Source organism: Candoia aspera, chromosome 6, assembly GCF_035149785.1.
Source record: "Candoia aspera isolate rCanAsp1 chromosome 6, rCanAsp1.hap2, whole genome shotgun sequence".
NCBI classification, from domain to species: Eukaryota; Metazoa; Chordata; class Lepidosauria; order Squamata; family Boidae; genus Candoia; species Candoia aspera.
The window spans coordinates 30,949,876-30,974,631 of record NC_086158.1 but is presented as its reverse complement, the minus strand read 5'-3'; the positions used below and the strand labels follow the sequence as shown (position 1 = coordinate 30,974,631).

At 40.6% G+C, this 24,756-nt stretch overlaps 1 protein-coding gene across 1 annotated transcript in view; it reads left to right on the top strand.

The window, feature by feature from the left end:
• The first annotated feature begins 9,616 nt into the window (after window positions 1-9,616).
• The window catches only part of DAW1 (dynein assembly factor with WD repeats 1), a 35,289-nt gene continuing 20,149 nt past the window's right edge, over window positions 9,617-24,756 (top strand). The window contains exons 1-3 of the mRNA XM_063306104.1: window positions 9,617-9,732; window positions 20,355-20,427; window positions 22,285-22,429. Of these exons, the coding sequence (XP_063162174.1) occupies window positions 9,693-9,732; window positions 20,355-20,427; window positions 22,285-22,429 (258 nt within the window). The 5' untranslated portion in view covers window positions 9,617-9,692. The remainder of the gene's footprint in view (window positions 9,733-20,354; window positions 20,428-22,284; window positions 22,430-24,756) is intronic.

The following is a 24,756-nucleotide window of genomic DNA, read 5'->3' as shown; positions in this document are numbered from 1 at the left end:
TCCAGCATGACTTAGTATAGCTTTGAAGAAAGACACAGAAAGGTTTGAGGAAATTGGTTCTGTTCCAGATTACATCAACAACCAGCGCCATGCAGCAGCCTGTTTACAGTGTTCACTTTATTTTCTTTCCCACTATTCTTTATGCAATAAGTCCTCACAAATGGAAGTAACAGCAGAGACTTTTCCTTTCTTGCTTTCAGTCCTTTCTTCCTTGTATTTGTTTAGCTAAACAATCTCCTCCTCCTCCTCTCCCCAATTCTGCAGCTGTGATTGAAATTGGCAAAGTGTTAATTACAAGAAATTGACAAAATGCATACAGAGTTATTGAAGTAAGTCATCCCTCTCTCCCCCACTTTCTTTTTTCAGAAAAAAAGCATCCCTCACCCCTCTTTTTTGTGAGGTAAAGGAACATGGAGCCAGAACAGGGCCAATTTTGTGTAAATTGTATCCAATCTATTTCAGATCTATTGACTTTAGCTTGCAAATTGAAATCATTCATATGGCTGCCAAAGAATTTTTCAAAGAGATATTCCTATTATGATGCCCTGAATTATTGAAATGCATTTATATCATAAATGCCTTACTAGTGTTGTGAATGAGCCTAAATCAAACTTCAGGCTGCTTTTCCCTTGGAATGAATAATAATAATGATGATAATAAACGTCATAGCCATACATCCGATCAGAAATTCAAAATACTACGTTAGGTATTCTACCTTAGGTATTCTTTTTCCTTCTTTGGTCTCCAAGAAAACAGATTAATCTAGGGTAGTACTAGGAAATTACTAATTTCATTGAATATATTTTGAAAATAGATGATGTCTGGAACAAATCAGTTCATGTTTGATTAATGCTCTCAGTACTCCTCTGTATGAAGTTAGGTATGTCATTAATTGCATGAATTCAATTAATGTCCTTGATTTAAGGGGAAATATAAATAACCTTAGGGAAGCCTTATCAGCATACATACTGTTTGTGCATTGTACTGTTGGGGGGGGGGGGCGGAATATGGACAATTTAACACTTAAGCTGCTACTTTCATTTCAAAGAAAAGTTCCATTAGTGCCACTAGGAATGTCTCTTGAAGTACGAGTAGCAGCTTCAGAGAGAGCGCTTCTGTTGGGGCCATGTGGATAGAAAATTAAATATTTCCCCCTTATCTGTTCTGTCTCTGTATGATCAGGAAGATCAAAAAAATGATTGGGAAGTTCAGTGACATAGCTGGCACAAAATATGTTCTCTTTTTGTTTATATAAGTTGGGTTTTTTCTCAAAGGTACACAGACTCTAGCTGAAATTTCCCTGCTGTACGGTAAGTGGACCAGCGGGGTTATGGGTCAAGAGATTACTTTTCTGTCCCAGGCCACATTCTCTTCAGGGTAATTTCTCAAGAGGTTGTCTGATGATGGTGAAACTGGCACAAGCAGCCAAAAGTGGATAGAAGAATTCTGTTCATTTTTTTTTCTTTTTTCTCTGCTGTCTCTTCTTCTCTCCGGCTGTGTTCACACAACATAGTATCTAAACCACAAGTTGCTGAATTAACCCAGTTGCCTGGGTTTCCACAACATACTAAACCATAAACTAAGCACACTGGTTGGGTTGGCACAATACAGTATTTTGAAGAAGAAACTAGCCAACCAAGTTTAGCCTGGTGTGTTCTGTAAATTCAGCCTCTTTCTTGATCTGTTGCCTGAGGCAGGAGAACCTGCCACTTGAGGTGAGATCAAGACTTGTAGCCCCTGCAACCATTCTCTACTATGTGCACCTTCCCCAGCGACAGCAGCACTACCACTTACCCTCCATCCAGCTTGCTGCCAACCTCTTTATAAACATCACTCTGAAGGATTGCAAAATAAACCTTTTGATCTGGCAGGGAAGGTATGCTATGGGTTCCATCAGCCAGAGACTTGCATTTGGTGGGTCCTAGGAGGCGTGGCTCCCTCCTTGTGGAACATTCTCCCCCCTGAAACTAGGCTTGCTCCTTCCCTGCTGTTGTTTAGGAAGTCCTTCAATACCTGGTTATGTCATCAAGCCTGGGGGTCTTTGGGAACGGGAGACATTCTTAGATGGCTCCACTGTGATTGATATTCTTGGTCTCTCCATAGGGTTTGTATATTTTAAAATGTTTCCTAATATTTTTATTTTAATAACTACTTTTTATCTTTTTTATAATGTTCATTTTTCTATTTGCTATTTTATCTCATTGTTGTATGCCACCCAGAGTTGCTTTGTGTGAGATGGGCAGCCATATAAATACGATAGATAGATAAAACCTTACCATTAGCAGGGAATGCTGCATGTGATATGGATATGGTTAAGGCAAATAGCCTCATCTTTTCCTCTTTTATCTTATTTAAAAGTATTATATGAAAGCTTCAATTGACCCAAGCCCTAGATCATTGTCTAGTCCTCTAACATCTAGCCAAAAAATATACTCCCTGCTCCTGAGGCAAACATTTTGGTCCCTTTATGGATCTGAAAGTCATGATGATGATGATGATGATGATGATGATGATGATGATGATGATAATGATAATGAGCCTCGTGTGGCTCAGAGTGGTAGGCTGCAGTACTACAACTGAAACTTTCCCCACGACTTGAGTTCGATCCCAGCAGAAGTTGGTTTCTCAAACAGCCGGCTCAGGATGACTCAGCCTTCCATCCTTCCAAGGTCAAGGTCGGTAAAATGAGTACTGCTAGGGAAAAGGTAGTTACAACTGGGGAAGGCAATGGCAAACCACCCCGCTGCAGTCTGCCAAGAAAACGTCACAAAAGTGGCGTCCCCCAAAGAGTCAGAAAATGACTTGGACCATTATTATTATTATTATTATTATTATTATTATTATCTCAATTGATTGACAACATTTTGCTTTAACCATGAAGTACCAAGAGAACAATACTATGCATAAGAGTTCCCTGTCCTTAATGTCCTATCACTGTATTATAGCTCCTATGTGTTTAAACTTCTGTACTAATTTTATCAAGCCCTGAATTCCACCCTCCCTCACTAGCAGACAGACCTATCCTTATCCGTCTGTTTGCAGATGACACTGCCCTTTTCTCTACATCCCTAGTACATGTAAGATGTCTCAAGGCCCTTGTCTCCCACTGGAGAGATAATGATCTTTACATCATCTATGCTAAAACAAAATTAAATTTTCTACAACTGATGTGTCTACTACCACTCTTGAAAATGTATGGTGTCATAATAAAGCAGGTTAAGTCGCTTAAATATCCTGAGGCTTCCTTTTTGGAATCAAAATCTTTATTTATAATCGATGATCAGCAAACATACAAACACACCAATAAAACAGAGCTTAATCATGTTTGTATAACCTTGTTTCCATTGTAGCTACACAAAAATTGTCTACTTGTATATAGTAGGGTATTTAATATCAGAAAGATGCAACTTGACACAAAACTTATCCGTTCTACCTAGATAGCAGTGGCAAAATATACATTTTATGAAGATCCCTATAATGGTATGGTATAACAAAAGTGTGTTTGGAATCAAAATCCTGGAATTATCAGACAAGGCTAACATTCATGAAAGGCCAAAGCCCTGCAAACACCATTTTTTTTTCATTTTGTGAGATGAAATAACAACAATCACATCCTGACAGCAGTTAAGATATATAATGCAAAATTTATGAGTCACCTAACCTATTGAGCTCAAGTCTATAAATACTGCTCTGACACCCCTTTTGTAACCATTACATCTAAATTTCTAAGGGTTTTATTTGGTGTGTCCTGATATATACCCAATAGTTTGCCATACCTAGAAACTGTCTGATTTCCATACAGGCTTATATATGGTACAATTATTTAAATTACTGGCTTAATTTACTTTCAGAGATCTTTGGCTTCCCTGACCTTCTGAGACAGCTTCTTATCCACCTGGTCTAAGGCAGAGATTCTCAAACTGTGGTCTGGGGACTACTGGAGGTCCCCAGGGCCGTTGCAGGGGGTCTGCAAATTTAAATAAATATTTTAAAATTTCTGTTCTAATTTCTAATGCAGTAAATATTGATAGGTGTAACCCACATGAACCAAAGCTCTTTGGGGTCCTCAATCACTTTTAAGAATGTAAAGGGGTCCTGAGACCAAAATGTTTGAGAACCGTTGGTCTAAGAAATAACTGTGAACCTAAAGTTGTGTGGCTTACTTCACAACATTTGAATACATTGGGTTTTGATAAACTTTGATCAGAGGTGAAACATCCAATCATTTATACAGGCTTCTCAAAAGACTTCCCTTTGTTCCAGCTAAAGTGTACATAGCCTCACTTCGTCATTAGACCCTTTCTGGCAGACATCTATCTTTGCCCATTACATGGGAGAGCTTTCATCTTAGCCAGATAAAATATGCTACTATCTGCAATTCCAAAAAGTTCATGGAAAAAGTGGAAAAAATCTCACTTCATTTTAATTAGGCACTGCAGTGAAATTAAGCCAATATTCTTCTTTATTTTAATGACTCAAATCTGTTGCATTTAAAAATATGACTACAGTATATACTGAGAAAGGATGGAAAGTTTGTGCAGATCCTGAAGGTATTTGGCAAAGCACCTCCACAAGCTGAGGTAGAAATAAGGAACTAGTTTCTTGGCACAGCTGCTTATGTAAGGATGGATAATGCTTAGAGGAGCTATTTATGACAATAGTAAGACAGGTGACCCAAAAGATTGTTTAAGCACACTTTGGAAGTTTATAGTTTCATTTCCTCAGCTGGAACGGGTGCCACTTTCAAGTCTTTGGGGGAAAGGATAGAATTCTGTTACCTTATTCATAATGCAGGAGCTGTGTGCTGGGGAAGGAAATACAAGCCCTTTCATTTCCTCATTGTTTTTACAATATAAAGGTCTAGAAGCTGTCACAATTACATCATATCTGAAACCAAAGCTGAAACAGAGAGAGGTTAAAGAACCTTAAATTAGATTGTAATTATTTTTCTCTGTGTGGTTATTTTTTCCTGCTCACTAATCCCTGGATTCTATGAAACTTCATGATCTGTATCATACAGGTGGTCCTTGGTTAATGACCTCTTGTTCAGAGGCCATTTGAATTTATGACGGTGCTGAACGAGTTGTAGTTACAATGGGTCCTCGTACTTACAGCTATTGCAGCGTCCCTGAAGTCACATGATCACAATTTGCAACCTTCCCTGCCAGCTTCCAACCAGCAAAGTCAATGGGGAAGCTGGCAGGAAGTTGTAAGTCATGGTCATGTGAGGTCCTCACTTAACAACAGCAACTGGGACTGCTGGAACTGCCATTGCTAAGATATGAGCACGGGAATACCTCGAAGTGTGGATATGTGTGTATACATATGTATGTTTTGAGGTAATATTCATTTTTTCAACATTTACCTTTCTCCATACTGAGACAACTCAACCATATTTTGCAATATTGTTTGTCTGTATAGCTAAGCTAAAAGAAAAAAGGAAGGAAAGCATGGCAGTGGCATGTAGTATATTTAAATTAATGTGATGCACTTTTCTATGGATGTGTACTATATTCAGGAATAAGAAAATGAAGTACTACACACAACAAGAAAGGAAGGAGAAATTAAATATCCAAAGTGCTGGAGTTTATTAGAACCTAATGGCCTTCAGAAATTTGATTTCCTTCTTAAAGGGCAGTCTGAACACGTATTCATCTCAATTCAGGAAACCTTGGAGTCAAAACTCATACATGATCAGTTTGTCCCTAAAGAAAGAAATCAAATTTCTGAAAATGCAGGGCAATAATAAACTCTGATCCTTGGGAAACCATTGTTCCTTTCTTTCTTGACTGTAATGAAGAAATAAATTCTAAAATAAATAAAATTTATTTTATGTATTGGATTTATTATATAGCCACCCATCTTACCAAAAGCTACATTTTCTTAGGAAGCATAGCTGGAGAAGCTCATTCCAACTCTAAAACAATGCACTCCAGCTAAAGCCAAAGCAAAAACTAGCCGAGATCATGACACAGTAATATCTAGCCTCCTGAAATGAATATGCAAGTGCTACCCTTGTGTTGAGGAAAAAAAGAACTTTAAATCACACTTTTTTAAAATTTTCTTTTATTTATTTAATAAAGCTGAAAAAAAATCAATAGTGAGAGAACAAAAGAAAGGGAAAAAGGCATAAGCTCAATAAAATGTTTTAGAAGATTCAGTGAAGGATCAAGGACTTCCTCATAAATGTGTTGGCAATTGCTTTTAATTTTATAATTGGTCTTTTGGTTTCTGGTATGTGTAAAATGTTGTTGTAATTTTTTTACTCTTGTGAGCTACAGTGAAATGATACAAATTAATTAAGTAAATGAATAAACTACTGCTGATTTCTACAGACATAATACAGACATCAATCAATGTGATTGCAATAGACATGCCATGGTCCCCACCATTCTGCAATGACTTGGTATATTAATGACATTTTCAGTGCATATGAAATATGAAACTGAGCTACAGGTTTGCATAATTAAAATCTACCATAAAAATGTTTTGGAAACTATTATCCAACTGACAAATATAATGAAATGTCATGGGTTTTTTTCCTTCCTCTTTTCCAAAATTATGATTTCTTGGTCTAACTTATATTTTAAGATTTAAATCCCTGCACCACCAAATGACCTATTGATTTCAATTTAGATCACTGTTTCAGAGGGGAAAAAAATCTTGCAACCATTATCCTCTACGATTAGGATGATTTTAAAGTAATCTTCTCTATTTGCTGTTCTCCAGTTGTTGGACTTCAAGTGCCATAAATCCTATAATGGTAGGAATTTAAGTCTTACATATGGAAGGCACCAGAATGGGAAAGGCAGTGTTAGAACAAAGAAATCTTCTATAGAAAGTCAAGATACTTTGAAATACTTGCTTACATATTACTAATAGGAAAAAGGCCTTGAAAGACTAGTATATATTTTAAACAACTTTAAGCCATTTAATATGAATGCTTACTTAGATTTTTATTCTTTCTCACCCATACACTCAAAGTAGCATTTAATAAAATTATATGCAACCACATTTTTGAAAGTTGCATCTGAAAATTCTAATCAAAACACTGGCATTACAAATCAACTAAAACTAAATATCAAATATTATCTAGTCCAAGTTTGCTCAGACTTACAGCTTTCTGAAATCTCCCCTCACTTTTCAAAAAGAACCCAAGGAAAGCAATCATAAATTGTATTTGAATCAGCAAAGTAATTTAAATCAAATTATTTCTTAGAATGATCTACAGCAGGGCTCATCAACCTTTTTGGCCACACGTGGAATTTTAGGGCCATGCTGTGAACATTATGGCTTGCCCATTCAACAAGGTCTGCCTGTTTACAAATTGCTATTATGATAGAATGGCTGGTCATAAAAGAAAAATGTTAGGTAAGGGATGGAGCCTGGTGAGCACCAAAGGAGAAGCCTTTAAGCATTGGTTGCCCACAGGCACCATGTTGGGGATCCCAGTTCTAGAAGTAAATTTAATTAAAATGGCCATCCCCCACAACAAAGAAAAATTCTTAAACTCAAATGAAACAAAAACATAACTAATTCAAAGAGCCAAAAAATATTTCCCCCCCAAATATTTTAGAATACTTCTTCTATTCAATCTTATTTCCTGCCTTTGAAACATAAAGGGTTTAACTTCAAAGGGTACTATGTGTAGATATGCTACAGGAAATTTAGAGGAAAGGGTAAATTACAAGAGACAATTGTTATAAAAAGAACACACAAACAAAATCTGCTGTGGTCTGGCTACCACTTATTCTTTCTACAGTTAAACTATTTTAAGATTTTCTTCTGTCCTCTAAGTATAGGGCTGGTGCTGGAGGAAAATGTAGGAAAGTTGGAAGGGGTCTTTAAAGACAGCTACAACAAGAAGTAAATAATTGGATGAGCCTGTCAATATAAAATTAAACATAGTGAGTAGAAACTAGAAAAGATTCTCTGCCCCCTTTTTTTAAATTGAATCTAGGGCTATCGAAAGAAGCTAAGTAATGGGAGATTTAAAATAAGCAAATGGAAATACTTCTTTATATGACATTTATTTCACTATAAAACTAGACAACCTGTGACCCATTGGGTAATTGTTTCAGAGATATTTCCTTGCCAGATTCCTCAATGCCTTCAACAATGACAGAGCTTCTAATGTACTGGAAAAGTTCTTAAAAATTCAGGGAGAGATGTGTCTGCCTTGAAAGTAGCCCATGTTGAACTGTATAGCCCAGTCAAACATCAGGAGTTGACCATGAAATGTTTTATGATATTTTGTATTACGTCATGTTTTATGATAATTTTTATGTCATAAAATATTTTATAAAAGTAACCAAATCTCTATTCCATGGGAGTCATGGGTCCCAGATTTTGGATGCATTCTGTATATTAGCCCATTTGAGGTTCCTTGGTTAAAACATTGTTGCCCTATGATGCACTGTTTTGCCCAGTTAAAGGTTACAAACAAACAGGCATGAGAGTTTAAGGAGTATATAGATTTGCTGCCACAAGATATGTCTACCAACAGATTGCTTTAAAAAGATATTAAGATAATTATGGGATGGGGCAGAGAAACAAGCTTTCAGTTCCATTATGACTGCATGTTACCTCTACAACCAAAAGTGGGATATTTTTCAATCTCGGTAGTACACAGGGAGAGAAACAGCTTGGTGTAGTAGTTAAGGCACCAGGCTAGAAACCAGGAGATGGTGAGTCCTAGTTCTGCCTTAGGCATGAAGCCAGCTGGGTGACCTTGGGCCAGTTCCCCTCTCTCGGCCCTAGGAAGAAGGCAAGAAAACTGCAGGGACTAGCCCAGGTAGTCACCAAGAGTCAACACTGACTTGAAAGCATACACACATGCAAAAAAAGAAGTACACGGGGAACAGCATATCTTGTTGTGGTCTTTCCAATATGGATTTGGGCTGCTGTTGTCTGGAAAAGTGTTACTGATCAAAGCTCTCTTCCTCTTACATTTTTGTTCTGGTAAGAAAAGACCTAGCCGCTGAATATTGGGTGACTTTGGGCCGGGCACTATTTTAAGTGCCTGACTTCCAGATGGGACAGGATTGAGGATAAAACAGGTCTTGGGAAAAGGGAGTAAAGAACATCATATAGGAAACGCAGACTATTAAGTGTAATAAATGTCTAGCGGGTTTGTGCTTTGTCTGCAATTTGAAAACTGGGATAACTACACACCACCCAATAAAATCAGTTTGCACTCCTATACAGGTTTAGTTGGGGGGAAGCCCCACTGAATTTAGCAGGACTACTTGCCGAGCAAGCGTGCGTAAAATCACGCTACACAGCATTCACTGTTACTCTCGGGAATTACACCAGCCTTTCCCACCTTTTCCGGGGATCGCGGAAAACAGTCTGGCGCGGCTAGAGGACAGGAGAAGACGCGATTTGGCATTTTAGGTCCGCGTGTGCAGAGCCGCTCGCTTCCGCTTTTCCAATGTCTTTTGCAGACTCCCTTCTCTCGCTTTCTGAATTTCCCTCTTAAATCTGAAAGCGCACTACGACGTCTCGCAAAGCGGACGATCTTAAACCACGCCTTCCGCTGCCATAGTAACAAGGCCGACGCCGAGACGGAAAACCAAGTCCCTCCTTCTCGGGTGGTACCCAGCTACGCCTGCGTACTGCGCTTAAGCGTCGGTTTGTCTGGTTTCTGTGACAACGACTCCGGCTCTGGGTCGTCGGCGGCCAGAGACAAGATGAAGCTGAAGCGGTTCTTGCTGCGATATTACCCGCCGGGTGCGGAAAGGTTCAGCGGCAAAGCTGGGAGGGAGGGAGGCAGTTGCGGAGACGAACTGCTGTGGGAAGAGAGCTCGGCGGGGAAGGACGGTGATGGGGAAAGCGGCAAAGCCTTGGGTGCGGGCAAACGGAGGCTATGGGAAGACCGACAGGATGAAAGAGGATAACGGCGATAGCGAAGAAATGGAGGGGGGGGGGCGGTACGGACTATGCGACGGGAGCGGGGATGGTGCAAATGTAGAAGGAGAGACCCAGAGAAAAGGCAGTGAGTTAATGAATGGCAAGGTTTCACTGCACGTGGCATTATTGTGCAGCAGTACAGTACTGAAGTTTATCAGACCTGTTGTAGACTCGAAAGTAAACTTCAGTGGACTTAGTAGGCCCCTTCTATTCAGTCTTCAGTGGGGCGTACTCCACGTAGTGTTTATTTGGTTGAAAAAACTTAATCAAAGGTATGGAGCTGTGCATGGAGTTGCAGACACAGCCAATCATTAGCATCATCCTGGAAAAACAAAATAGGCCCTTTCCGTACATTTTAAATAATAATTAGTGGGGAGAGCATTCTCACCCATTTGTTTACCCTGCTATTATCTGCTTATAGAAATTAAATAGCAGTTCATGGGAATCAAGGACTCAGAATAGGAAGAAAAATCTTACAAATTATTTATTTTAATTAAAAAACCTGTTATATTGCTGTACTAGGACTTATGCAGTACTCGGGAGCTTACAATAATTGAAACAAATAAAATACTATAACAACTGCAGGGGGAAAATAAGAAAAGTTAGTAGAAACAGCAGCTGAAATAAACTAAAATTTACATTGACTGTGAAACAAATGCCTTCCCAGATGAGAAGATATTCATCAAACTATAAAAGGTTCTTGGGAAGCTGTCAAACTAACTTCTCCTGGCACAGAATTCCAAAATATACATATAGCCCTTTCTCTTGTTCTTATTAACTGGTCCTCTGCAATATGGATAAGAATCTATCTTGAATCTTAGGGATTAGGCAGCCTGGTTCCTGTTGGATCAGGAAAAATGCAGCTGTTTTTGAGCTGAGGTAACACTTGGTCTTTACATAGCATGCTGAGACTTGCACTTAAAAAAGTAGGTGGGAACAAACAAAAAGTGAACCCATTAATTGACAAGTTAGATCAGAATCAATATGGTTATATCCGATGTAATGACTTCACATTAAATTTCCAATTTGGGAGCAACTTTTAAAAGAGCTCTGGGTTGGGAGGTCCCATGTGTCTATGGCACCACAAGATGTGCAACCTGTTAGTTTTAAGAGTCATCAACAATAATTTGAATTGTACCTGTAAACAATTTGGTAGCAATGTACACTTAAATGGGCAGGACAGATATATAATGGTTTTGCTGCTGCAATTTAGAGCAATTGCTGTTGGTGAGGATTCTCATTCTTTATGAGATACTACAGACTTAATGATTAAGACATTATATCTTAGATTAATTAAGGCATATATCACCATAGCCAAATGAATTTGGTGTATCACTTTAAGTTGGGCAAAGGCACTCTTGGGTACAAAAACCACTTGAGCATCTGAAATGCTAAATGAATCCAATAGCAACTCCAGCAACAAACCTGATTCTTTGTGATGGTTGCCTTATTCCCAAAGAGACGCAGACTCACTTAGTCAGGGCTAAGGATTTCTGGTTTATTGGGAATAGAATGCATGCACGGAAAAAGACGGGAATGAGCACATGGCGTGCGAGGTATCTGGTAAATACCCGCGGTGCAGACCTGATCCTTCCCCACCCCCTATTGTCCCAAAGTCCTGATCCGGAGTCTTGATGGGCGATCAGGGTGCGATTCTGGAGTCTCGATGGGCGATCAGGGTGCGATTCCGGAGTCTCGATGGGCGATCAGGGGGATTAGCGCTGATTGCCTCTGTCTTCTTCCTGTGTCCGGAGCAGGTGTGTCCCCCGTGGTAATGCAGAGATGTCAGGGAAATAGGGTGATGGCTTTTCAGGTCAGGACAAAGGTATGGCTCCTTTGTCCTTTATTTGTATTTGTCTTTAAGTGTTTGTGAGATTATCACTGATTCCTTCCTCCTTCCTCTCCTTCCCCAGGAAGGCATGTTCCCCGTTGTGATGTATGTATACATCGCAACAGGGGACATGACATACTGCCTCCCCCCAAAAAACTTCAAGGCGCCGGTTTGGAAGGATACGCTGCATGGAAGCGTTTGACAAGCCGTTGTGCTGAGACATCCTGGGCATGCACCAACTCAGGGTGGGGGAAATGTCTCCAGCAGACCAGGTACTGGAGGGTGCCCTGTAGCCTTCGGGAATCTAGAACCTCTTTTATTTCAAAGTGCTGTTGCCCATCGATCATGATGGGAGGAGGCAGGGGAGTTTCGTTGTGCCACTTTGAGGAGGTAACCGGTTTCATTAAGGCACAATGGAACACCGGGTGTATGCGTTTCAAGTTGTGTGGCAATTCCAACTTAAAAGTTACCGGGTTGATTATTTCCACTATTGGAAAAGGGCCAATGAACTTGGGGGCTAACTTCTTTGAGGGCTGCGGCGATTTAATGAACTTAGTGGAGAGGTAGGCCTTATCTCCCACTTTGAAGTCTGGCTGCGCAGCCCTGTGGTTGTCTGCATAACGCTTGTAGGTTGCTTGGGCTTTGGAGAGAGCCAGCTGAATGATTGGCCAAACGTTGGCTAGCTGAGCCGCCCAGTCATCTGGGGAACAAGGCGGGGCAGTTGGCTGTGGTAACTCCGGGATCGGAACGAAGTCTCAACCATAGACTACCCGGAAGGGGGTGTAGCCCATGCTCTGGTGCACTGCATTGTTATATGCCACCTCAGCAAAGGGGAGTAAGTCTACCCAATCAGTTTCGGGGTACTGAGCACCTCCAGGTTTTTGTGGTCCATCCAGACCTCAAAGGGGCAAGTGGCCCCTTCCAGGAGGTGTCACCATGCCTCTAAGGCGGCTTTGACGGCAAAAGCCTCTTTCTCCCATACATGCCATCTCCGTTCTGTTTCGGAGAACTTGCGGGAGAGGTATGCGCAAGGCTTCAGCTGATCATTTAAATCCCTCTGAAGCAGGAGCGCCCCAATTGAGAAATCGGAGGCGTCCACTTGGACTACAAAGGGCTTGGTGGGGTCGGGGTGTTGTAGGACCGGTTCGGCTGTGAACAGGCTTTTGAGGTGATCGAAAGCCCTTTGGCATTCAGGTGTCCAGTTAAGTAGCGCTCCCGGGTTTCGTGCCTTGCGCGTGACTCCCAAACCCTTGGTGCGGAGCAAATTAGTTAGGGGCAAAACAATTTCCGCTAGTCCCTTGATGAACCCCCTGTAAAAATTAGTAAATCCCAGGAAACTTTGTAGTTGCCTTCTAGTGCGCGGGCGTTCCCCTGCCAGGATGGCCTGGACCTTCCCAGGGTCCATTTCGATGCCCCTCTCGGAGATTCTATAGCCCAGATAATCTATCTGAGATTTATGAAACTCGCACTTAGAAAGCTTGGCAAATAGCTCGGCTTTGCGGAGTTTCCTGAGCACCTGCTTAACCAAGCGTTCGTGCTCCTCTTCAGTCTCAGAATATATCAATACATCGTCTAGATACACAAGGACCCCCTTGAACAAGTGTTCGTACAAGACCTCGTTAATCAATTGCATAAATACCCCTGGTGCCCCTGCCAGACCAAACAGTAACACTTTATATTGGAATGATCCCAGTGGGCAATTGAAAGCCGTCCTCCACTCATCCCCCTCCTGTATGCGTATGTGAAAATAGGCTTCTTGCAAGTCCAGTTTAGAGAATATTTTCCCCTTTGCCAGATGTGCTAATATGTCTTTGATTAGGGGCAAAGGATATTTGTTGGATATGGAAGCCGCATTCAATCCGCGGTAGTCCGTACAGAGTCTTAATGTCCCATCCTTTTTTTCTCTGAACAACACTGGGGCTCCAACTGGCGAGTTTGCAGGCTCGATGAAGCCTCGTGCTAAATTCTTGTCCACAAACTCCCGCAATGCTGCCAGTTCTTTCTGGGTCATTGCGTAAATTTTGGGTTTTGGTAAGGGTGTGTTGGGGACCAGATCTATCGCACAGTCAGTCTTTCTGTGGGGTGGGAGTTTGTCTGCTTCTTTCTCCCCAAACACCTCTGCAAACTTCGCGTACCTGTCTGGCAAGCCTTCCAGGGCCGCTGCAGCCAGGTGTGTGATTGTAGACGCTGCCCTCCCCACTGCAGCACGGGGAATTCGGTCCCCTGTGGGTGCTTGGTAGAAGCCATCTGTAAACGTGATTGTCCTGGTTTCCCAATTTATGTAGGGGTTCCTTCGTACCAGCCACAGAATGCCCAAGATGATTAAAGGTTGGCCCACCGGTGCTACGACAAATTTCAGTCTCTCCCGGTGACTGCCTAACTGCAGCGCCACTTCGGTGAATTGGGTGACCAGGCCCCCTCCCGCTGCCAAACCATCCAATTGTGTGAACACTATGTGGTGCTGAAATGGACAGCAGCGGAGATTTAAAGCGGCAACCATGTCCGGGTGCATTAGGCACCTCGAACAGCCCGAGTCTATTAGGGCCCAGACTTCGATCGACTTCTCAATGGACTTTAGCTTAACTTTTACGTACAGGGTGGGACAGTTGGCACTCACCCAGACGTCGCTGTGCCCATTCTCCTCCTCCACCTGCCCTCTGGCACTTCTTAGGGCAGGTGGCTGGCGTTTCCCGCCAGTTCTACTTGGTCGATCTCCTCCTCGTCACTGGAGTAAGGTAGTTCTTTTGCCCCGATCTCTCCCCTGGCCTCTGGCATCTTTTTGGGAGCTGCGGGTGGTTTGCCCGGCGTTCTTCCTGGTCTGTCAGCTACCTTTGTTTTCGGGCACGCCGCTGCTTTGTGGTCCTCTTTCCCGCATCGAAGGCATTGCCCCCTGGCGAAGCGTCTCTCCCTCTCCTCTCTCCAGGGTTGGGATGTTGTCCTCACCGGTCCTGCAGCGGTCCGGGGTCCCTTTACCGTCGCCTCTTGTTGCACCGCCCTCTTGGCTTGTAGGAAGGTTTCCTGGGCATTTTCCGCCTTACCGGCCAGCAGTATCCACTCATGTAGAGTGGGTCATCTCTGGATAATGCCCATCTCAGAACGTTCAAGTTCAGGCCGTCTTTGAAACATTCAATTAGGGTAGACTGCGACCAGTCCACCACCTTTCCAGCCAGTGCTTTAAAGTCCATGGCATAATCTGCAATGGATCGTTGCCCTTGGCTGATTCCCCTTAGGGATCTCTTCGCCCTCTCCTTCTCTCAGAGGTCTCTGAAGTGCAGATCTAGTGCCCAGAGGAACTCATCAAAGTTATCGAGCTCTGGGGCATCTGCCTGGCATAGCTGCACATACCAGTCAGCCGCCCTTCTTTTAAGTTTGTTCGCAATGGCATTAATTTTGCCCTTTTCGGAGCGGAAATATGGCCCAAATTCTTCCATGTAGTTCCTTGCGTTTGTCAGGAAGAAGAATAATGTTGCTGGGTCCCTGTCGAATTTGACCCCGAAGTCTTTCACCCCCGCTTCCGGTGGGCTCCAAACCACATCTGGTCATCTGTGCATACCTCGGGCTGCTGGGGTTCTCCGGTCTCAGCGTGGGGATTCCTCAAGCCGGACTCCGGGCGGCGTTGCCTCCATTTCGTGCCGACTCCAGCCTCTTCCCAGCGGTCGAGTCCCCAGGGTGGGAGGGGGGGAAGATGAACTCCCGGTGGATTCCGCAAGGTGAATTCTGCCCGGTGCTACCTCAGCCTCCTGCCATCTCCTTCCTTGCCCTGGCTGTCGCGTCTCAGGGATGGGGGGGGCGATGACCTTCTGGTGCCTGGTTCCAGCTTACCCCTTCCTTGGGATTCCCACACCACCAACCATCTCAGGAACAGCTATTCAATCAACTCCAGCCTCGCCTTCATTATCCTCAGCCTCTCAGCTGTCTGGGGGCTTTCCTCGGATCGTCCGATCTGGCGCCTTCCTTCGATTCCTGCGATCGACGATGACAGCAAGTCCCGTGGCTTCCTAGATGCTCCGAGCGTCCCTGGCAGGGATCTCGGTGTTTCGTCCAAGGTGACCCACTCACCCTGCGACTCCCTGGTGGCTTCACGTGTCCTGCTTCTTCCGGCCTCCTCCTCCTCCGAGCTTGATCCCGAACCCTCCTGGACTTCGTACCATCTGGGAATAGGGTTGTCGCTGATCGCCCATGCCGTGGAGTCGGGAGTCCCATCGCCGGTCCTCTGGTAGCCACCTCTTCGTGGGTTGGGTCTTTCCATCGCCAGCTTTGATCCCTCACAGACGAAATCTGGAATGGTGCTAGCAGAAATTTTTTTTTTTCGATTCCCGTCTTTATGTGATGGTTGCCTTATTCCCAAAGAGACGCAGACTCACTTAGTCAGGGCTAAGGATTTCTGGTTTATTGGGAATAGAATGCATGCACGGAAAAAGACGAGAATGAGCACATGGCGTGCGAGGTATCTGGTAAATACCCGCGGTGTGGACCTGATCCTTCCCCACCCCCTATTGTCCCAAAGTCCTGATCCGGAGTCTCGATGGGCGATCAGGGTGCGATTTCGGAGTCTCGATGGGCGATCAGAGTGCGATTCCGGAGTCTCGATGGGCGATCAGGGGGATTAGCGCTGATTGCCTCTGTCTTCTTCCTGTGTCCGGAGCAGGTGTGTCCCCCGTGGTAATGCAGAGATGTCAGGGAAATAGGGTGATGGCTTTTCAGGTCAGGACAAAGGTATGGCTCCTTTGTCCTTTATTTGTATTTGTCTTTAAGTGTTTGTGAGATTATCACTGATTCCTTCCTCCTTCCTCTCCTTCCCCAGGAAGAGATGTTCCCCGTTGTGATGTATGTATACATCGCAACGGGGGACATGACATTCTTCACATAAAGTATTAATCCATCCAAAACATGTTAAACTCTGTTATTCCTTTTATGGTATAAATAGACAACCTGTGACCCACTGGGTCATTGTTTCAGAGGTATTTTCTTATCAGTTTCCTCAATGCCTTCACAATGACAGAGCTTCTAATGTACTAGAAAAGTTCTTAAAAATTCAGGGAGAGATGTGTCTGCCTTGAAAGTAGCCCATGTTGAACTGCATAGCCCAGCCAAACATCAGGAGTTGACCACAGGAAATGTTTTATGACATTTTGTTTTATGTCATTATGTTTTATGATAATTTTTATATCATAAAATGTTTTATAAAATTTGCCAAATTTCTGTTCCACAGGATTCATGAGTCTCGAATTTTGGATGCATTCTCTAAGTTAGCCCATTTGAGATACTTGGTTCAAAAACTGTTGCCCTACAATGCACTGTTTTGCCCAGTTAAAGGTTACAAAGTATCAAGCAGACATGAGAGTTTTAGTAGTATATAGGTGGATAGATAGGTTGAATCTATAATAGATCTGTCTCTTGGCCAGAAAGTTTCTGCCTTGTGTGGATTGAGATTCAATCTAGTCATTACTTCCTCTAATGATGGATGAAAACACAAACAACTTCCTTAGTAGTAAATGAAAAAGTGAAATAGAGATGAAAGAGTTTCTGTTTCATGGAGATGTTAAACAGTGTTTGAGAGAAGAACAAAACACACACACACACACACACACACATATATATATATATATATATGCATGCATGCCAACATAAACTGATAATTAAGGAAAGACCAACATCACTGCTTCTCCCACTAAGCAGTCCAGAATGATCACCCAACTAGATCTTTCCTGGCTACTTTAAGCAGCCAGGAAGTGCAAGGGTCCATTGTTTGGTCTTATGCTATCAAAAATCACAACTACGTTCTCAGGCTACAGTAGACTCTCAGTTAACCGGAACTCAAGCAAGCGGCACGCTGAGCAACCAGCACAAAAATTGAACCGGAAAAAAATCGGCACTCTCAAGCAACCAGAAAAAAAACCCAGCACTCTCAAGCAGCCAGCACTAAATAAATAAATAAATCTGTATCTCTCTGCTGCCATCTAGTGGGTATTAGGGTTTAATAGTAACTCTCAAGCAACCAGAAACTACATTTATCCAGCATCTACCCATCCCCATGGGTGTCGGTTAACTGAGAGTCTACTATATGTAAGTTAAACTTATCAAGGCATGGTGTAGATGTAACTTGTTTTTTTTGAAATACCATTTTAAGTACCATTCTTCACAATAAGTAAAGTAATACATTATCAGAACCAGTGCAGCTTTGTAATTAGAAGGTTTAATTAATACAAGAGATACACAAGTTCAAATCTCTTCCTAGCCATGAAGCTCTTGGATTTGGTAGAGGCCTCAGGATAAGTGACATTGCCATAGAAACCAGAAAAGCAAATGCTTGCAGAAGCTATATTAAATATAGTTATTATTTAGTCATGATAGTCTGTGTAAAAATCAGTGGGGTTGATGGAATCAACTCTGCTGCCCTGCGTTCAGTGGAAGGAACCTGGGATATAAATAAATTATTATAATTGGACCTTATTTATATGATCCTTTTGGTATGTGATACTTGCATAATTTTTATGCCCATGATGACATTAAGCTGTACCCTCATCAGTAGAATCAGTTTTATATATACAGTTTTATATAGCAAGTTAACACAGGCTGGGTTTTGGCACTTTATACAACTCTTTAGAAGATTGTGATTAAGATAGTAAGTTTGACAGAATGCAGGATGACTTCACAATATGTGGTTTGCAGTAGAAACAAGTTGTACGCTCATGATCGTGCAATTAATATTCAGCATGGGTTGTTAGCCCTATAAGATAGACCAGACTAAGAAACAGACACCATGCTACTTTTATTAGAACATCTATAGTAACAGAATCTGGCAAATCTGAATGTGTTTCCCTTCTTGTTTTTTTTTTTTATTTTCATGAGAATTAAGGTAGAGGGGAGGCGATCTGAGGCATTTTCATAAGCCACTATCTTGTCCTGGGCTGAAGTCTTGTTTATCTGATAGTTGCCATGCTAGCGGATCTTCCGTCTGCCCTTCAATACCATCCTCTTTACTGACTTGGTTGAGTACAAGCTGTAGCTGCTTAAATTGAAATCATTCATGATAGAAGAGATATCTTACAGACATTATAGAAAAGTTAGATTTCATTGATTAGCAAAATATTATTTGAAATGCTGGTGTTACAAAACTTCATACAATATTACAATACAATCCTAAGCATAACAAATACATCTATATAATATCATTTTAATGAGGAAGAATGGATTAATAACAATATTAAAGTTAATATTTAATATTTAACATAAATATTAATCTTTAATATTAAACATTAACTTAAAGTATTGCTATGGGAATATCCTGATAGCAGTAGAGGTATTAAAATAGATCAGTCTATCTCAGGTATATTTAGTAGGGTGCCATATATATGTATTTGATTTAACCATTGTATTTGAAAGATATCAAATTGGTAAACAGAATTGGTGTGGCAGTTTCTGTTTTAGTTATAAAAAATTTAGGCTGCAGTCTCCCCCAAACCCAGTTTCAAATGGTCAGAAATACTTATTTAAATATTTTAAAAACTAATTTGAATATTACTTGCATTAAAATTGTTAATGTGTTTAAAGTAATTGTTGGAATTAAGTATTAAAAGAATTATGATGGAAGTTGCTAACTTCACAAACTATAGTGTATGTCACTTTTTTTTTCATATTCAAAAAGCAGTTAAAAGGTTTCCTGCGGCATTTGGTGGTAGTTAATTTATAGCCAGTTAAATACTTCAGATGTACTAACAAATGATTCAAACAATGCCAATTTAATTAATTGGTTTAGAATATAAGTTTTGTTGGGAAGGTCAAATCTGAACCGTGTTCTTGTCATGAATGTGGTTTCATGCAAGCACTGCAGTACAGTTTAAGAGATCAAACTGATAATCATAAAGATAGCATTTGCTGTATGTTGAAGGACATCTCCATTTTCGTAGGACTCAAACCTTAGAACTTTGTCATGGGCAAATTGGACTATCTGATAAAGTAGAATTTCTGTTATGCTATGTGGACTATAATTAGGCCTAAGACTTTAAATATTATCTGCAAGGAATACAGCTATTAGGGCTATATAGTGCATCAGATGTATGTACAAAAGGTGCTTCCAGGTATGGGGGAGAGGACTGTAGCACTTGTCTACAACACCTTCAAGCAGCTATGCCTTTCTTGGGATTGCATGCAATTGCTTTAAGGTATTTCAGGTAGGTATCACATCCATGCTTCTGCGTGCTCCAAAACATTTTTTCAAGACTGAATCCAAAGTGCTGGTCAGCCCGTTTACTATGTCCACGGGACAGTGGAATCTTTAGCAATTCTCTGTCATCAGCTGTAAAATCCTTCTCATCGATGATTCAGAAACAGATGGTAAGTGGCAATGGGGAGGGGGATTGTACCTTGAGGAAATGAAGTTTATGCAATTCTTGGGTATATGCAACTAGTTGCAGGCTTTTGGGCCCTGGTTTATGTCTTGCAGTGTGACAGAAATTGGTAATGTGAACTTTTCTTACATGGTTTAAGTTACAAATGCTACTTGAAAACAGTAAGTATTCATCAAAAGAAAGGCCCATTTTTGTGGTGCTTTTGATTAGAAGCGATCTCAGCATGGAAGTAATAATTGTACTGTTATGCTTCTTTAAAGGCATTATTTTGGAATATATTCAAAGTGGGGAAGTGAAAACCAAATCCATAGATTTATTAGATCTCAATACTACGTGAGTATTATATTTTATTATAACAGTAGCACTACATATTGGCACCAAACAATTTAAGTAATGCACACAAGTATGCTGAACAGAAAAAAGTACTACTTTCTAACCATAATGTTTGTTATGTTAATTTAGGTTTGTTTATTTAAGACTGAGATATGAATGCCTAATCCTGTCTCCTTTGGCATAATTGGCATATAGCTGTTAGTTTCTTTATGAATTTTCTGTGGCTTCAATCTGATAGAATCATAGAGCTGGAAAGGGCCATTTAGGACACGGAGTCCGACAATTCTGCTCAGTGCAGGAATTCAGTAAAGCATCTCTACAAAATGACTGTCCAGTCTTTGCTTGAAACATCCAGTGCAATGGGACATACAGTACTACCTGTTGTCATCAGGATTTTTTTCCCCCCACGGTTCCTCATGATTCAGATGATGCCTGACAAATCCTCTTTGTTCCCAGACTTTATTTCCCAGTGGGAGATTTATTAGTCATATGTGAGAATATCCATACACAAATCTTTCATAAACTTTATATTGGTTCTTAGTGGTCTTGGACATTTAACATTTCAAAAGATTTGAGACTATTTTCAGAGTGGTGGTATTTAAAAAATAAAAGGAATGTGAACTCAAGCTTTATGCCAAAGAATACTTTTTAAGCCAATACGTTTTTTGTGAGGGTGGGGTAGGGGGAAGACAAGTAAACATAATGGAGAAAATTAAAACAAGATCAAACACACGTTAGTGTAAAATAAAACATTATGACATTGAAGTCATTAGAGAAAGCTTCATTTGGAAGACTGTTTTCAAAGTTCACCTATGTTTAAGAAGACAATTTTACAATTAATGTAATTTCAAATAAAATGATCAAAAATAGAAAATCTACCTAATGAGAAGACTCAATTTTTGTATTTATTCTGGGAAAAAAGTGTTATATGCCTATCCTATGTATGTTTACTCAGAAGTAAATTCCATCATTTCATTTCTTAAATTTACATTTTGCCTTTCCACCAAATGACTTGGAAGGTGACTTACAAGAGATGATACAAGAAAAATACAAAATAATAGAAATAAAACCTATACCAGTGAAATAAGTACCTAAATAAAGATAGATGAAAACAGCTATTTGCTCAAACAGAACTATTTCCTGGGGCCAAAACAGTTTATTTATGAAGCCAAAGACATGTCTGAAAAAAATGCTCTTCTAGATGGAGATTGTCATAGAAGGAATGAAACTGGCCACCCTTGGCAATGAGTTCCAGAACTAAGAGCAGCCACCAGAAGATCTCTTTGAGATCTTAAAACTTACAAAGCTGTAGGAGAATAATATACGTAGAGCACTATTTGTTTTCAGCAACTTCACTGAGAAATCTTGGATTTAATTTAGGAGAGCTTCTAGAAAATCTTATTTGAACTAAATGGGACTTACTCCTTTGTAAATGTACAATTACAGTTTTCGAGAGGACTGTGTTCCAAACAATTAGGTTTAAAAGGTTAGAGCAGTTAGAGAAAATCTAATGGATATAATATAGCAATCCATACATCTAAGTTGCATACATACAAAATGTTATAATTCTCTATGGTCCTACAAAACATTTGAAAACCTTAATAGCTTCAATATAATTGCTGAGATGTATAAATTAGCAAGATTTATACCCCAAATTTGTGATTATAACCTGGATGTTGTAATTCTACAGTTTACATTAAGTCAACGTTACTTACTGCAGCTTCCATCATTCGTAGAGAAACCAACACTGGCACTGATGGATGTTGATAATTGAAACTGTGCTCTAAGATAACTGAAAAGCATTCTTGAGTGTTTGTTTGTCAGAAGATGAAAACGGTGTTTTAAAATGTTCTTTAGAACAGATGTAGAAGCCTTAGTAGAAGATATTAGAAAAGCAGAACCTCTCATCACACAGTCACGGAAAGATCAGGTTGTACATTTAATTCTACGATTACAAGAGAAGCTGGGACAACAAGTGGACCACAAGTTCTATCTTTTTAAGGTAAGAGTCATGAGGCTTCTTTTTCAGTTATGCAATAACAGAATCTCTGCATTTTAAATTATTGTTTCCTATCTTTCTGTATGTTGGTGAGTGCAAGTATAAGGAAACAAAGGAAAGTGGAGAGGGGAAAATCAGCACTCTACTTAGAAAGGGAAGCTGCATTGCAACACTTAGTTGCAAGTCTCATTCGATACTTTAACTTCTACTATTTTGTGGGTGAGGAATATAGATATGTAATCTTTGATTCTTTCCTTTTCAGTCTTGGAAATCAGTTTTTCAAATATTGTGATCCACTAAGCCAGAGGTAGAAAGTCTGAGGCCTGGAAAGTCTTGGCTGTGGCCCCCAGATGTCTCGCAAAGATGTTACTACATAGTCATTTTTAATGTGATAAAAGGAGAAAATTACTAAATAAATGATTTGAGAATAAATTTATCAGCTGTATTTCATTTTCATTAAATGTAAATGAAATAACAAGAAATTTAGCTATTGTCTTGGTCCCACCCATTACACACTGAAATGTGTTCCTGTTACATCACTCAAACACTGTATGACCCTTCAGAGGAAAAAAATGGGCATCTCAGCATTAAGGTGAAGAAAGACCATTACAATACACTGGGCTTTTTTAGAAATTAAAGACACAGACTGTTTTGGTTATTCAAGGCAATTAGCAGAAACAGATTTATTAAACTGGCAGGGCCCAGGAGGGCCTTCTCTGCCATAGTTCCCACCCTTTGGAATAAGCTACCCCCAGAGATAAGGCAAGCCCCCACTCTCCTGGCCTTCAGGAAGGGGCTCAAGACATGGCTGTGCCACCTCGCTTGGGACGGAAGGGGGGATAGTTGGTTATGGGAATGGCTGGCGCCATAATACGGCCCCAGGGAATTTTAACGTCTTACCATCTTGGGCTTTAGCTTTTTACTTATCTATTTTATAATATTTATATATTTCTAGAGTTTTGTTACATTGTATATTTATATTTTATAATGTTTTTAATTGATATGAATTGTTTTAATGTATTGTAAGCCGCTCAGAGTCGTGTTTGAGATGGGCAGTGGAAAAATGTGCTAAATAAATAAATAAATAAAAATAAACAAACTCCTAGTGAAACAATTGAGAAGGCTAAGCCATTGGGTAAGATGGCAACATCTAGCCAATCTTGAAAAAAAATGACCTGCTTAATATTTCAGTAGGAAATCACCATAAAATCCCAAGGTTGTAGGCTAAATTGGGAAGATGGAAAATCATGGAAGAAGATAGTGGCAAACCATTTCTGTATTCTTGTAAAACTAAAAAGTAAACCAAACTACATAGAGAGCCAGTTTGATGAAGGGGTTAAGGTGCTGGCCTGAAGACCAGGAGATTGTGAGTTCTAGGCCTCCCTTAGGGATGAAAGTTGGCTGGGTGACTTTGGTTCAGTCACTCTCTCTAAACCCAGCCCACCTCACAGGGTTGTTGTGGGGAAAATAGGAGGCAGGAGTATTATGTTCACTGCCTTGAGTTGACCAAATATTTAAAAAAAGGTGGGATAAATAATAATAAAAATATCATCAACAACAACAATAATAGACATATCAAGGATTCCAGGGAGTTTCTATTTTATAAATAGTCTATTGCTGTCCTTTTCTGAAATTGCAATACCACATTGACATAGCTAGATGGCAGTGCTGAGCTATTCTAAATGGCATTAATAGAGGATTCCAACTGGTCTCTGAAGGGCATGCACTTCCAAGATATCTCTGCTGAAAGGAAGATTTGCAGTGGGAGACAATCATATCTGAAAATAAGTTGCAGAACCTGCTATTGTCTTCACTATGTTAAGTGGTTAAGTGGCTGAGTGATCTACTATGTTCCAAAAAGCATGAACAACTGGAATCTAATGTGAACTAGAAATATAAAAGAAATCTCCCCTGGATTTCTTTTATCCTGAAATGAAAGGAATTTGCCACAATGGACTCTGCCATGGCGTACATGGCATCGTCAATGCAAATTGTTGGCATCTGCTGTCAGCCAGAAATGTAGGTAAAACCAATGTACCTTAAGGAAAGTGAGTTAAAAATTAGTGTATAAATTTGTATAAATATTAGTATATATATTTGTGCTAAGTTGTGATTACACAAAGGGAACTTGCATAAAGGCAAAAGGAGCTTAGTGGTTAAGGTGCTGGGCTAAGGTGGTTCTAGTCCTGCCTTAGGCATGAAAGCCGGCTGGGTGACCCTAGCCCAGTCACTCTCTCTCAGCCCAACTCACCTCACAGGGTTGTAGTTGTGGGGAAAATAGGAGGAGGAGGGAGTGTTAGGTATGTTCGCTGCCTTCAGTTATTTATAAA